Source organism: Eurytemora carolleeae, unplaced genomic scaffold, assembly GCF_000591075.1.
Source record: "Eurytemora carolleeae unplaced genomic scaffold, Eaff_2.0 scaffold23, whole genome shotgun sequence".
Taxonomy (NCBI): domain Eukaryota; kingdom Metazoa; phylum Arthropoda; class Copepoda; order Calanoida; family Temoridae; genus Eurytemora; species Eurytemora carolleeae.
Window position 1 is genome coordinate 232,038 of NW_019396045.1, and position 15,126 is coordinate 247,163.

At 34.6% G+C, this 15,126-nt stretch overlaps 1 protein-coding gene across 1 annotated transcript; it reads right to left on the reverse strand.

The window, feature by feature from the left end:
- Window positions 1–695: 695 nt before the first annotated feature.
- Window positions 696–11,809, reverse strand: LOC111702062 (cAMP-regulated phosphoprotein 21). The gene is made up of 16 exons (XM_023473621.1): window positions 11,515–11,809; window positions 11,402–11,455; window positions 10,792–10,934; window positions 10,432–10,517; window positions 9,952–10,101; window positions 9,093–9,175; window positions 8,665–8,763; window positions 7,346–7,422; window positions 6,833–6,904; window positions 6,502–6,548; window positions 5,791–5,859; window positions 4,937–5,174; window positions 4,132–4,386; window positions 3,247–3,383; window positions 2,761–2,883; window positions 696–1,621 (listed from the first exon to the last, which is right to left on the reverse strand). The coding sequence occupies exons 1-16, from the start codon at window positions 11,789–11,791 to the stop codon at window positions 1,525–1,527; spliced, it is 2,007 nt and encodes a 668-aa protein (XP_023329389.1). The 5' UTR covers window positions 11,792–11,809; the 3' UTR covers window positions 696–1,524.
- Between the last annotated feature and the right edge of the window lie 3,317 nt (window positions 11,810–15,126).

A 15,126-nucleotide genomic window follows, 5' to 3' on the forward strand; every position in this document is an offset into this window, starting at 1 on the left:
GGGGAAAGGGAGGGAATTGGATAGGTTTGGGAAAGAGATAGGTAGGGAAGAGAAAAAGTAGGGACGGGGAAGGTTGGAAGGGAAATGGAAAGATTGAGAGGAAAACGGGAAGGTTGAGAGGGAAAGAGGAATATAGGGAACTACGGAAGGGACAGGGAACTTGGGAGGGAAATAGAAGGGGAGGGAAGAAGGGAAGGGGAAGGTAGAGAATCGATGGAGGGGTTGCAGATAAAAAAGTGAAGGAAAGGGGAATATAGGGAAGGGAAGGGATGGAGCTCTTTACCTCTACATATCCTCAAAATGTTATCTAAAATCAGAGAGTTTTTCGTAAATTCTTTCCCCAATAGTTATAAACGTGGTAAAAATTTGGTAAAAGAATGATCAATAATTTTTTCAAATAGTCAAACATACTTAAAAATTTCACAAATTCTCCCCCCAAGAAAAATGATGGGAAATGTTTCAAGAAACAATATACTCTTGGACTGACAAATAATCAATCCCGACATTATTTGCTATTGCCACCATACCATTATCCAAAGTATAAAAAAATATTGCCAGCGGCGCCCTTTATGCTTTTTAAAATGCATCATTTTAGGGATTATTATGCACTGCAATATAGATATTTAAAAACGATGTTTTTTTAGTTATCGAATTTGGGGAAGGAAATCCCCCCAAAAAATTTAAGGGGTGGGAAGAATAAAAAATTGGAATTTTATACACCCCTGCATCAAAGGTCTACAACAATCTGAGTTTGTGGCAAGAACTCGGTTCCTCATCAAAAAAATCGACCCATTAAGTTTTCTAATGTAATTTTCGTTGAAAATAGTAACAGGATTTTTGTACAATTTCTGTTTTACCTAAACCGGTTTAGAAATATGAATATAATTTAATTATTAATTAACATTCTTTTACAGATATTTTTGGGTTTATTTAGGTTAACGGTTTTTTTGGGAGAGGGAAGTTTATGTAAATTTATCACTGGGATTAAATTCTAGATTGTTAGCTCGTAAATCTATGGATTAGCTCAAGAAAACTATGTCTATATTGATAAAACTAGCTCCGTAGAGCCAGGCTAGGCTTAGAGGGTGGAAATCATCATTATTTATAGAGCTGCCCAATGCATTTCCGTTCAAGAGATTAGATTTTCTAATGAGAGATCTGGCCAAGGAGTTTGGGATCCACTTAATACTTGTCATGATCTAAGCTGAGATTATTTTAATCTTAGTTGATCTCAGATTAGTCCTTAGGTCAAAACTTTTGTGTGCGCTAATCAACAACGCTTGACCTCGATATGCAACTTGATCACTCAATTTTAGTTATCATTGCTGGGTTTCGAAAACTCCGAGAGAAATTAATTTTATCCTTCGGACGAAGAAAAAGAATCGGATGACTTGTGATTGATTATTAACACAAAAGGTTTTGATCTTCTATCTGAAATTAATCCTAATCTGATTTTTAATTAATCTAAGCTTGGATTTATTCTGAGATGATCTTGAATTAGTCTTGATCTGAGCTGAGCTAAGATTAGTCTTGAGGTTCCATAAGAAATCCTGCTTTCTTGAGGGATGATATTGTCTGGGAAGCTAGATCCTCGGAGTCGAAAACTATCTGTATCGGATATCTAAACAAACAAAACCTTATTTTCTTCATTTACTACTTTCATCGCCGGACAGTGGGTTGTTATAAATAAGTAGTCCTTGATTTCTCTCTGAACTTCTTTTTAACCTTTTCTTTCGATCTTTTAGAGAAATTTAATCTCTTTACTGTACCAGTTCTCTAAAACTAACTTTAGAACCTTCTTTCTACCTCAACAATCTTACTTTTCACATCCAAACAAACTGTAAATATAAAGGAACTCAAATTTTTATCTCAAACTCAAATTTTCTAATCCTTATAATCTTTGGAGCCTAGTGGTGTAAACCTTGATATTTCAAACTAAGATTATTTTATCAAACTAAATTCATTTTATGAAATATCTAAGGCCTACGACATTGGGTTGCAAATATATAAGGATTCGAAAATTTGAGTTTGTGACACAAACTTGGTTCTTTTAAACTTTATCTCATCTTTATTATTTTCCTTCTTTAAATTATTAACCTATTAATTTCTAATAATAATAATAATAATAATACACTCTATCTCCCTCCAAAGTCTGTATCTCTCTCCCAAAACTCTCATAATCTATATCTCTCTCCATACACTCTCATAATCTGTATATCTATCTCTCTTTCCTTCTTTCATCTCTCCTAAACTCAACTCTCTCGCTAAACTCTTATAAAACCTGTCTCTCTAGTTAAACTCACCTAAACCCTGTCTCTCTCGCTAATCTCTCCTAAACCCTGTTTCACTCGCTAAACTCTCTTAATCACCGTCTTTCCCTCTCTCTCTATTCAAACTCTCCTATACCCTGTATCTCTCTAAACTCTCTTAAACCCTGTCTCTCTCTAAACTCTCCTAAACCCCGTCTCTCTCTAAACTCTCCTAAACCCTGTTTATCTCGTTAAACTCTCCTAAACACCGTCTCTCTCTCTCTCTCTTTCTATTAAAACTCTCCTAAACCCTGTCTCTCTCTAAACTTTCCTAATTCCATTCGCTCGCTTAAGTCTCCTAAACCCTGTCTCTCTAAGCTAAACTCTGCTAAACAATGTCTCTCTCGCTAAAGTGTCCTAAACCCTGTTTCTCTCGCTAAACTCTCATATACTAGATATCTCTCTCTTCTCTCTCTCTCCCACTTCAATTTATCCAGTTAATTTTTCTCACCTATTAGTAAGAAGAGTATCAGGAGCTAGGGATTGTATATCCGTCCATTGACTGGATGGATCCAGGTATTGAATTTGTCCACGACCAGACAAAAAGGGATCTAACATTCCTACCAGTTGCAACCTAACATAATTTGTACTTAACAAAAAGTGTATTCAATTTTAATCTTACGTTTCCTATCTTTCATAAATCAAGAAGTTTTCCAGGTGTTGCAGGGATCTATGTATAGAGGAATATTGAAGGGATCTATGTATATAGGAATATTGAGGGGATCTATGTATAGAGGAATATTGAGGGGATCTATGTATAGAGGAATATTGAGGGGATCTATGTATAGAGGAATATTGAGGGGATCTATGTATAGAGGAATATTGAGGGGATCTATGTTTAGATGAATATATATATACCTGGATAGTACTGCAGGACAATGTTGAAGGAATATTACTACTGAATATTGAAAGGATCTATGTATAGATGAATATATACCTGGATAGTACTGCAGGACAATGTTGAAGGAATATTACTACTGAATGTTGAGGGGATCTATGTATAGAGAAGAGGAATGGTTTCTGTCCTACAGGAGGGGAACTGACTAGTTGACCACCTGGATACTGATACTGACCCTACACAAAATAAGATGATTTAAAGAAATTGTCAACAGAAAATTGAGTTGTGACCCATTAACTATTCACCATGTCATGACTTTGAATCCTTGATCAAAGAAACAAGGATGACAATAAACACTGTACAAGAAGTTAGTAAATAGTAGGGTTTCCAATTTCTCCCGGATTTGGTCGCAAAAAGGCCTTGCGGAACCTTTAATGAAGCTTTTTTCAGCATGTCACCCCTAGCTCTTTGAAGCATCTAGGGTATACTTATTTTTAATCTAGTTAAAATAGGTTCCCTCATCAATTCCCAAAAGTTTTTAATGGTTTTGCCGTTGTTAAATTCTTCAAGAAAGATTCCGTAAGGCCTTAACGCATCCAAATTGATCCTGAAGAAAATGGAAACCCTTTTTGAGAAACGACGCGACGTCAATATCGTTAATTTATGTCAAAAAACAAATTGATTTAAAAAATTGTATGTGGTGTCCCTCCAGAAGCGTTTCTAAGTCCAGTAATTTCTTGATAAATAATTGATCCTTAGCTAATTATCAAAGATTAACGACGACTTTCAAGTCATCTCGTCACTGTCATATTTAGTGGGACACCCTGTATTTTATTTTATTCTTGGATTGCGCATCTTTGTGTTGGGTTACCTTAAAAATTCAAGCACTCCAAAACCATTTGGAAAAATGCAATTATAGGACAGTGCTGGGGAAATTAAAAAAAAAACGGAAAATCATTAAAAAAATTTTAAAAATCTAAAAACCTGTTGTACGGCCTGGACCAGACCGTTCTGTGGAATGTGGTTGCTGAGAGGTAAAGGGGGCGGTCCTGCTCCGCCCAGTCCGGGCAGAGAGGATTGAACCACGCCTCCCAGAACCTGGTTCGGGTTCATCACAGGAATAGGTTGGGTTGGATGCGGAGGGGGTTGAGAGGGTCCAGGACCTAGTACTCCAGGTCCAGCTAGATGAGAAGACTGTAGATTATGCTGAGCTAGGTTGAGATCTGATCCAGGATTCTCCTGATCAAATTATTATCATTATTATTTATTATTATTATTATTCTTATCATAATTTAATAGACAACCCATAAAAATTGAAGTTTGAACCGGGGATCCTGTTCATTGAATGTTTCTATATATAACCCCCATTATCCGAGGAGAGGAGTCTGACAATTCAAATATTGGAAAATTGTTTTTATCCGATTTTTCCAATTTTTAACAATGAATGTATTATTAGTAGATGTTTGCTATAAAGGAATTGAGTCTTTCAACCCAATGTCATATACCTAATAGACAAATTATCAATTCTGTTAGAACAAACAATCTGATTTAAAAGTATCAAAGGTTTACGCAATCAAGTTGAAAAGATATAGGGATTAGAAAATTTGAGTTTATGGCAAAGATGTAATTCCTTTAGACATGATTGATACACAACAGAACCAACATTGAAAATTGAAAATAATCATGTTTAAGCTCGAAAATCAGGAATATCTCCTTCCCTCTTGAAAGAACAAATGTTTGCAGGGTACCGTTCTGAATCAGTCAATCCCCGTTATAATTATTGATGAACCTGAAAAGAAGGATACAGGTAGGGTAGGTACTGGGGTAGCGTGGATACAGGATTGACTAGTATATACGGAGCAGAGGAGCGGGGAGAAATCATCCAACTCTGCTGATAAACCATCTTCTCTCCCTCCAGGTTCAGCTTGGCCAGCTCATGGTGTAGATGATGAGGGGAGGAGGAGGGATCCTCGGATCCAGGGAAACGTGGAGGATTGCCAGGATCAAATGCATACACAGATCCATCACTGGGTTACAGATCACTCAAGCATACTGTGTTTGTTTTAAGACTGTTCACAGATAAAATCATAGATAAATGAATAAACATAGATAGCTTATGTACGCAAAATCACCAAGAATTGTTCAGTCCGCGAACTCATACTTCTAGGGTTCAAAGTGTACTTCAATGATAAGCGGGGTGGTTTGGTGTTTAATGGATTTCATTATAGAGTGTAAAATAACTCCGGGAATGGAACTATTTGAGCAACAATATTTCCCTGGGCAATATATCATATTGACGAGAACTGAAGAAGGACATGAGAAGGACTAAACTAACTTAAATTTCTCTCTACAGAAATCATGTAGACCACAAGTACTCAATGACATAAGAACAGCCAATGTTCATAACCGACCTAGTTAATCTATATAATAGGAATATCTTTAAAACATCTCTGTACATTTATATCTTTCAAGATGAAAAATGTCGTCTTATGCGCAATCTATCTTTATCTATGGATAAAATGCGTAAATATGGGTTGACCCCGACCCCTAGTTGTATAAATCATCAAGCTGACTAGTTGATTAATTGTTTACATTGATTGATAACATTGATCTCTTAATTGATTGATTGTTTGAGTTATATTCCTGTTAAGGTACGGTGTACCAGTATCAGGGTTTATTAGAACAGATCCCTTCGGTACAGTGCACAGATCACTAAAATATATATCAATTATTCAATACACTTTTCTCCCCCCCCCCCCTCTTTAAAATAATTTTTATGATTTTTTAAAAGGATTTTATTTGCTGAATTGGTGGGAAATAAATTATTTTTAAGAGAAAATCAATGCATTTTTGAGTAAAAAGTACCAAAAAAGAGAAAAAAGTTGTCTTTTGATTTCCAATTTTTCATTTCTTCATTTCCTCAAAATCATCAAAATTATTACCCCACCCACCCCTGGAACAATATACACAACATTTCTTTTCATATATTGTCAACAAGACAGTTTCTTGGCAAATAAAAATCTTTCTTCTTTTTAAAATATAATGGAGCTGGAACCTAAAAAGACCTTATTTAACTAATTGCCATAATTTGAAGTCAATGTAAACAGTACTGTATAGTGTACACAGAACTGTACTGTGTAGTTGTACAGCATATGCATGATTAAGTTAATCTATATAATAAAACAAGACATTCATATATATGTTCCCTCTGGCCGGCCAAACGGCTGGACTGAATGGGTTGACATTTTTTGTGGACACTCATGGGTAGCCTGGGGTGTTATGGGCTAAAAAAATTAGATATTTTTTTCCACAGGCAACGCCGGGCCCTTCAGCTAGTATTTATTAGGGTGTTACCTGACTGCCCAAACAACCTGGCCTTTGCTTAAAGTGGGCGGAGTCGCCTAGAATAAAATGTTTTTAGTAAAAATATTAAGTTTTCAACTTACACAAGAAAGAGAAGAATGGGGTTGGATAGCCATATAAAACCTTGTATCCAAACTAGAGACTATCCAGAGCTGGGAACTTTTGAATGGTGGATATCGGGATTAAGGCTTGATCCACTCTTTTTATTAATCTCAAGATTAAATAATGCTTGTTCTCCTCATGTTATTAATCTCCAGATTAATTGACCGATCGGAATTAAGGATATCCCATTCTAAAGTTTTCAGCTCAGGTATAAACTAACCTTGTATCCAGATCTAGAAGGTTCTAGATGCTGTGCAGCAGGGTATCCACCAAAACTAAAGGATTTAGAGACCTGAATATAAAGGATTATAAATCTAGTCTTAATATAAAGGGGGGGGGGGGTGTATACAGATTGAAACGTAAAATAATAATTACTTGTCCATTAACAGTCGTTAAGCTTAATCGACCTTCTAAGGCGACATTCAATATCGTGGATAAAAAGTTTGTCATGGCATTTTTGAATTTTTTTTCGATTATACATATAATCATACATATGAACTACATGTATTTAAGACAAATGGTTGTAATTGACTAGACTAATTTTATGAGGCCTGACCAAAATTTTTTTAATTTGAAATAAAAAAAATGCTTGAAGACTTTTAACAAAAAATGATTTAAGTTCACAAAAAGTTCAGTTAAAAAAACCGAAGACAATTTAATTCTAAAAAACCTCCAACTAAATAATCTCTATTTAATCAATGAAAAAGGGTTGTAAATTGACTAGACTAAGTTCCTGAGGTCTGTCCGATGAATCTCGAATTGAGTCCCGGATATCGAAAGATCGAGCTTGTATGGCACCTTTGGTACTTCCTTAAATAAAAGAAAACATGAAATAATGAATTTGTTAAAAAAAACAAGAGATGAAGATAAAGTATTCATGGAGCTAAACAACACTAAAGTGATTAATCTAAAATTGTTTTATTAACTTTTTACAAGAAAAAAATTCAAATTTGGCTTTTCGTTCATTTTTTTTTCAAAAGAAAACAATTTACTCTTTGGGTTCCAAGTCTAACTTTAAAGCTATAAAAACACAAATTTGATAAAAAAATCTGAATTTTCTTTTCTTTTAACGAGGTGGAATTGAAAAATATGTAAAGGAACTCACCAAACTGTGTTATTGAAAGACAACTGTTAGACTCAAGTTATGATTTCAAAAAGTCCAATGAACAGTGAACATGAATCACAGAAATTGTGCACACAAACCCGTTTCAATTTAAAAGTTAATTTCAAGCTATAGTAGTACTATTAAAACTACTTATAGCATAACAACATCAATTACACTTAAAGGGAGTGTTCGCGAAAAATGAAAGGGGGTATAGGCTTAATGCGATAAAAAAGCGCTTTTGATCGCTACTAATCTTACTTCTATCAGTTGCGTCTGTAAGGAGAAAATTGTTAAAGACGTTTCATACCCAAGAACGTAGCGCCCATACAAATTCGGAAAGATGCAACATTCAACTCGGATCGTAAAAAATCTATTTAATTCCCAACAAATCATTCAGATATTACAAACAATAGTCATCGGTTATTTTTCGACGCATTCATACATAGTTAATATTTCATAATATTTTTGATTTTGTTTATTTTAGATTAATTTTCGCTGGCGCTGGATTTTCGAACATGCCTGGAAAATATGAAAATGTCGTCTTCATTATCAAAAATCCTCGAAACAGGAAAAAATGTAACTCTCAGATCACGAAAAATACAAAATATTATGAAATATCAACTATTTACGAATGCGTCGAAAAATAATCGATGACTATTGTTTGTAATATCTGAATGATTTGTTGGGAATTAAATAGATTTTTTTACGATACGAGTTGAATGTTGCATCTTTCCAAATTTGAATAAACACTACGTTCTTCAGTGTGAGTCGTTTTTAACAATTTTCTCCTTATAGACGCAACAGATAGAAGTAAAATTAGTAGCGATCAAAAGCGCTTTCTTATCGCATTGAGCCTATACCCCCTTTCATTTTTCGCGAACACTCCCTTTAAGATTGTTAACATATCGTCTTCCTATTCCCGTTTTATGTGTCCCACTGTATGTTACCTAGATTAACAGAATATTTATAAGATTGAACATAATGGTCCCGGGACGAGTCATTGAATATTCGTCGCTTTGCCCGTTCATAATCCTCCTCACGTTCTTCTACAAAATAATATATATCACTTTAACCCGAGACGAACCTTAACACAGGTGGAGTGGGGGTTCCAGAGATTTTGCTATTAGTGACATATTAAAGTCACTAAGATGACTGGAGTCTTTGCCACAATTTCAAATTTTATAATTTTTCTAGCTTTGCAACTTGACGGTGTAAACCTTTGATATTTCAAACTAAAGCAGAATTTAAAGTTTGAAATATTAAAGGTCTACGACATCAGGTTTCAAAGATATAGATTAGAAAATCCGAATTTGTGACAAAAACCTCATTTCTTTTGAATATTTTAGATTTTCCAAGGTTTCCTATTTTCTATAACCTATGCTTTTACTCCTTCTACTGCTGTTGTCGCTGTGTCTGTCACCACTGTCACAGCTGCAACTTTCACGCTTTAAGATCAATCTGAAAAAGAATCAAAATTACGTTGTTATTAAAGTGGCTGTGAACGTACTTTCAGAAAACCTCCATTGATGAAGGGGCAAGTCCATTTCACAACTATACACTTTAAAGCTACGTTTGATAAAAGGGACTGTCAGCGTAATTTAAAGTGACCCTCCATCAAGATAGTCAATAAGATATCGCAACGAAGCTTGCGCACGAATGAAAGGTCGATACGGTACGGGGTACCCTCTGACGTCATATTCCAATACCTATGAACGGAGCAGAGGAGAGCGCAGTGAGCGGATACGGGCGTTGTGACGTAGGTATGGTACAGGATTCCAAATCGTATGACTACCTTACCCTATTTCAGTACCCATGCCCTCCATGCAAAGTTGGCAATTACCGATTAACAACGGTACCCTTGAAACCTGAATCGGATAAATAATGTTTAAGATATTGGCATTTTCGACCCAAAAAGTGTTTAATTGAATTTAGGGTACTATTGTGAATCGGACATCCACCTCTTTTTTTGAATGGAGGGCCACTAAATTTTTCGACGACAGTGTCTATGAGATTGTCGAAAAGTAAGAATAACAGAAGAAAATTTAGACAATGATAAGGATAGGTCTCAGGTGCAGTGAATATTGAGTTAGGATCAAGATCAAAATAAAGCGTATGATCGGGGGTAGGTTCATCAACAGTTTCGGGATCAGGATAAGGATCTTGATCTTATTCTTGATTATGATCACTCAGGATCGGGACGTGGAACCAGAACAATGATAGAATCAGGATCATACCTTCTTGGTTCTGAAGTTGAGAGAACAGCATCCTCTGGAACATGATCTCTAAATTTCATATCCGGGAGTCTTGTCGTCTTCGTTTTATTTACTATTACACAGTTTCCGGTCTGGTCCACGTTGTGATCTAATCCGAAATACGCGGCAACTCTTAAAACATAAATAAGTGAATAAATAAATGAAAAATAACGAAAAAAGTTTACGACAAAATGAATGTTAAGATAAAAATACATTAATGAATCAAGGAACTTACGACTTATTTAAAAGTAGTGATAATGAAGTTATTACAAAGTGACTGGGGCAATAATACATAACATGAAAATTACATTTATGAATAAAATATGCGTCATCACTAATCATGAGGATTCCTATAAAGTTTTACTTAAAAATTAAATTAATGTAACTGTTAATATAATTAATAAATAAATTATCAATTAAGTCTTAATTAATTTGATTTGAACAATTTAAAGGTAAGCAAACCTGTGAACAAGCATTCTGTGGTAAGACGACATTTGGGGAAATTTTTGATGTCCTTTTTTAGGATCCTTGACAAGAGCTGTCATATCCTGAACATTAATAATAACAGTGCTAAAAATAATAACAATTACAATAATAATTATAGTTAAAAAAACATAATCAATCATACTCATAATCATACTCATAATCATAATCATAATCATAATCATAATCATAATCATAATCATAATCATAATCATAATCATAATCATAATCATAATCATAATCATAATAATAATAATAATAATAATAATAATAAAAATAATAATAATAAAAATAATAATAATAATAATAATTATAATAATGATAATAATAATAGATTACCGTCTCTAGTTTGAGCATGAGCATCCTGTCCTTAGTGTTCTTGTTGAGGGTTGAGATGATGAACTGAGTAAGATCTATCCCTGTACTATCTGTGTACAAGTTCTCATCTGGAGTATCTGTATCCAACCTTCCACTCTCAGATACTAGATACAGTATATACATTGTATATTCTAATCAAATCATATATTTTTCTGCAGTGATAATAAATCATAACAGTGATTAACAAAACATTAGAATATTAAATGTATGTAAAAGTACTCCAGCAGGAGAGCTTTGATAGCTTAAAGAGCTGTTTCACAAAGCTCTCCTGTAAAGATAATAATTTTATGAAGAAGGTTAGAGAAGTCTGGTGTAATGTACACAGGATCGTAAGTGAGGTCTCATTTTCTAATTTTATGGTATTTTTGGACTCTAAAATTTCTAAATTTTGATAATGTGCTAAAAAATATAGGTTTTCTAAGTAAGTGCTCTAACTTTCTTTGTAAAATAAATTGTAGACTAGGTTTCTATGAATTCTAAGGGGTGTAGGTTGTATTATTATTAGGTTGTATTCTAGCAATTATTCAAGTCTGGGATTTAAAAGATGTAAACTAGTTTTTTAAGAACTCACCAGAGTCCCCTAGTTCTGCCAATCCACCCTCACATACCCCATCGCTACCTGAAACTATAGAAGAGAATGAAAAAAAATATAAATACAAGAATTCATAAAATTATAAAAATCACCTATTGATCTAAGATCGCTACCACTTCCGCCCCCCTCACCCGCCGAATTGAACCTCGGCGGAGAATGTGGGGAAACCCGTCCTGGTGGCGGAGGTGAGACGGAGTCCCGGATAGCATGGCTGCGGATGAGTTTAACACGACGGGTTCCTCCATCGCCGTCCGCCTCCCATTCCTCCGGCCCCTCCGCCTCCGCCTCCTCTAGATCAGGTTCAGGCAGATGTATCTCCGGCAGAGTAAGACTGGGTTCCTTCTCCTTCACAACAAAGGGTTCTTCCATCCTATAAAAAAATTTTATTTCCCTAAAAAGTCCATTTGACTCGAATGTGAAATAGTGCGCATGAAATCAAAGTGCTTAATTTGATATTTCAAGATTATTTGATTTCACAGAATTCTTAGTTTGAAATATCTAAGGTCTATGACATTAGGTTTTAAAGATATAGTTATTAGAAAATAAGAGTTTGTGGCAAAGACTAAATTCCTTTGTGTTTTTATCAGAAATGTCTAAAAGTGATCGGATAATATTATGGATAAGATAACTGTTCTACAACAGAAGATATAGATTTGAATAAAATGTGTCCAGTCGGATCTGGCCTTTGAAGTTTCATTTTTTGTGGGTCTGGGTATAATAATATTGTTCATATAAATTATAAACCCTTCCTTGTTTCCTCACTGCACAATCCACATCCACCTTAGATTTAACAATATCTTTCCCTTCCGTGTTTCCTCATTGCACAATCCACATCCACCTTAAGTTTAACAATATCTTTCCCTTCCTTGTTTCCTCATTGCACAATCCACGTCCACCTTAAGTTTAACAATATCTTTCCCTTCCTTCTTTCCACATTGCACATCTACCTTCCGTTTAACACTAACCTTTCCTCATTGCACATCTAACTTCCGTTTACTACCCTTTAATCCACATCCACCTTAAGTTTAACAATATCTTTCCCTTCCTTCTTTCCACATTGCACATCTTCCTTCCGTTTAACACTATCCTTTCCTTCCTTCTTTCCTCATTGTACATCTTCCTTCCGTTTAACCCTATCCTTTCCTTCCTTCTTTCCTCCTTGTACATCTACCTTCCGTTTAACCCTATCCTTTCCTTCATTCTTTCCTCATTGCAAATCTACCTTCCGTTTATAAGTAACCTTTCCTTCCTTATTTCCTCATTCCACATCTTCCTTCCGCTTAACCCTATCCTTTCCTTCCTTCTTTCCTTTTTGAACATATACCTTTCCTTTTTGAACATATACCTTTCCTTCCTTCTTTCCTCCTTGTACATCTACCTTCCGTTTAACACTATCCTTTCCTTCCTTCTTTCCTCATTGTACATCTTCCTTCCGTTTAACCCTATCCTTTCCTTCCTTCTTTCCTCATAGTACATCTAACTTCCGTTTAACACTATTCTTTTCTTCCTTCTTTCCTCATTGTACATCTGCCTTACGTTTAACACTATCCTTTCCTTCCTTCTTTCCTCATTGTACATCTGCCTTCCGTTTAACACTATTCTTTCCTTCCTTCTTTCCTCATAGCACATCTTCCTTCCGCTTAACCCTATCCTTTCTTATTGCACGGCTTCCTTCCGTTTGACACAATCCTTTCCCTCCTTCTTTCCTCATTACATATCTTCCTTCTGTTTAACACTATCCTTTCCTTCTTTCTTTCCTCATGCGCATCTCCCTTTTGTTAACTATCCTTTACTTCCTCCTTCCTTTCGTTTGTTCGAAAAACCTAGATTTTTTTACCTTCTGTTTGAACAGTAAATCTATATTCTACACTACATCTTATCAATATTTCAACTCACGCTCGAAAAAACGACTAGTTTTAACTGTCAAATAGTTTATGTTAAGGAAATATACATTATTTTGTCTTTTAACGTCACAAGGGGTTGAATTTCATTTCGCAGAAATAACCGAGATTCGATATTTTTGAATAATAAATCCGAGTCGGGCCGAGGGAGGCCCGAGATTCTTATTAGATGAAGGGAACAGCTGGGTTCCAACCCTTCTACCTTACGTTCTTGACACACAGGATTTGTCAAATTACGATTTTCTTGAACTGTGAATGTATCATAATATTTTTTTGTATTTCAAGGACAAAATGCAACCATTTATTTATTGTATCTTTAGTTTCAATTATAATATTATTATAGATAATATAATATATTTACAAATATATTATTCGTAGGAAGAAAGTGTGAATCAAAAAACGCCATTTTTATTGAAAGGGTCGTCTAGAAATCCAATTATACTGAACGGTGAACACCTCCCATTTGATCGAAGAAAATAATAATTTTTGATTATGGATTGATCCGGAGAGTGCGCCATTTTTATCGAAGGGGTGCCTAGAAATTCAATAGTACTGAACATTCCCTTCTAGGATTAAATTTGTCAAAATGCAAGGAAATGATCATTTCTAATTGTCGGACCATACCATTCTTTATGGAGTGTCTTCTCATTTGAACTACTGCCGTTTGAACTATGGTACGTTTATTTTTGTTTATTTCATTAATAATATTTTAATAGTTCAAATGAACTAAAAAATAGTTCAAATGAGCAATATATTTACTCGTTTGAACTATTGTTCATTTAAACTACTCACGTGGTCCCACGTGCAGTAGTTGAAATGAACAATAGTTCAAATGAACAATAGTTCAAACGGCAGTAGTCCAAATGAGATAGCATCGTCCTCTATGACTGAGAGTTTTATTTTTTTGGGAATGAAAATTGTAACAGAAGATGGGCGCGAAGCGCCCTCAAAGCATAGATTTAAATACTTGTCTTTTTAATTGTATCCAATAAACGTCAAAACGGCCGAACCGGTCGGGCCCAAATTTTGTGTGGGACCTCACATGACCCCAGGGAAGGTTTAAGGAGGATCTAAATATCAAAAAATAGCTTCAAACAAAATGCGATTTTCATTAAATTTGAAAATCCACGAATTTTTAAAATAAAATCCGCGACCTTTTGTTTAAGTTTTACAATGTATGTTGTAAATAAAGAAAAAAATGTTAAATTAGGGATGGTCGCGAAGTGCCCTGAAAGCCTTGTAAAATAAAAAAGAGGGGGTGTTTAATAATGATTTTGAATTTCTAGGATCTCCTTTAAATGAAATTTGAGCATTCTTCCTAAAAGATATTGTAAATTAAAATCTAAGTTTCTAAGGTTTTCCTTAGCCGAATTTCTTCTTCATTTTCAGGACACTGTTGTATATCAAACAGTTCGCCTGACAGTTTACTTTTAAGAACCTGAACCATATCGGACTAATCTTGATTGGTGAATCTATCTGTGATAACCATTTTTTTCACGGCCAAACATTCTGGCAGACCTAAATCTTAAAATAAGCATGATATATTGAAATAAAAAAATATTTTTACGAATATGTTTTGGCCCCGTTCCCTTGCTACGCCTTTAATAAAAAAAACATGAAATGAGCATTTTTAAAGGGCTTAGGGTAAAAAAAATTAAACAAAAAGCAATTGTTAGTGTCATGAATGTGAGAATGACTTAACATAGTTTTAGTTTCTATAATTATATATAGCTGACCTATATATCTATCAATATCCCGTGATTAATTCTTATTTTTCTCACCCAATAATGTAGTAAAATAAGT

Coding starts and splice junctions, on each gene's coding strand:
- LOC111702062 (XM_023473621.1), bottom strand. CDS start 11,791: ATGGAAGAACCCTTTGTTGTGAAGGAGAAGGAACCCAGTCTTACTCTG. Junction 10,518..10,791: donor TCATGCTCAAACTAGAGACG/GTAATCTATTAT, acceptor ATTAATGTTCAG/GATATGACAGCTCTTGTCAA. Junction 4,387..4,936: donor ACCTGTATCCTTCTTTTCAG/GTTCATCAATAA, acceptor TAATTTGATCAG/GAGAATCCTGGATCAGATCT.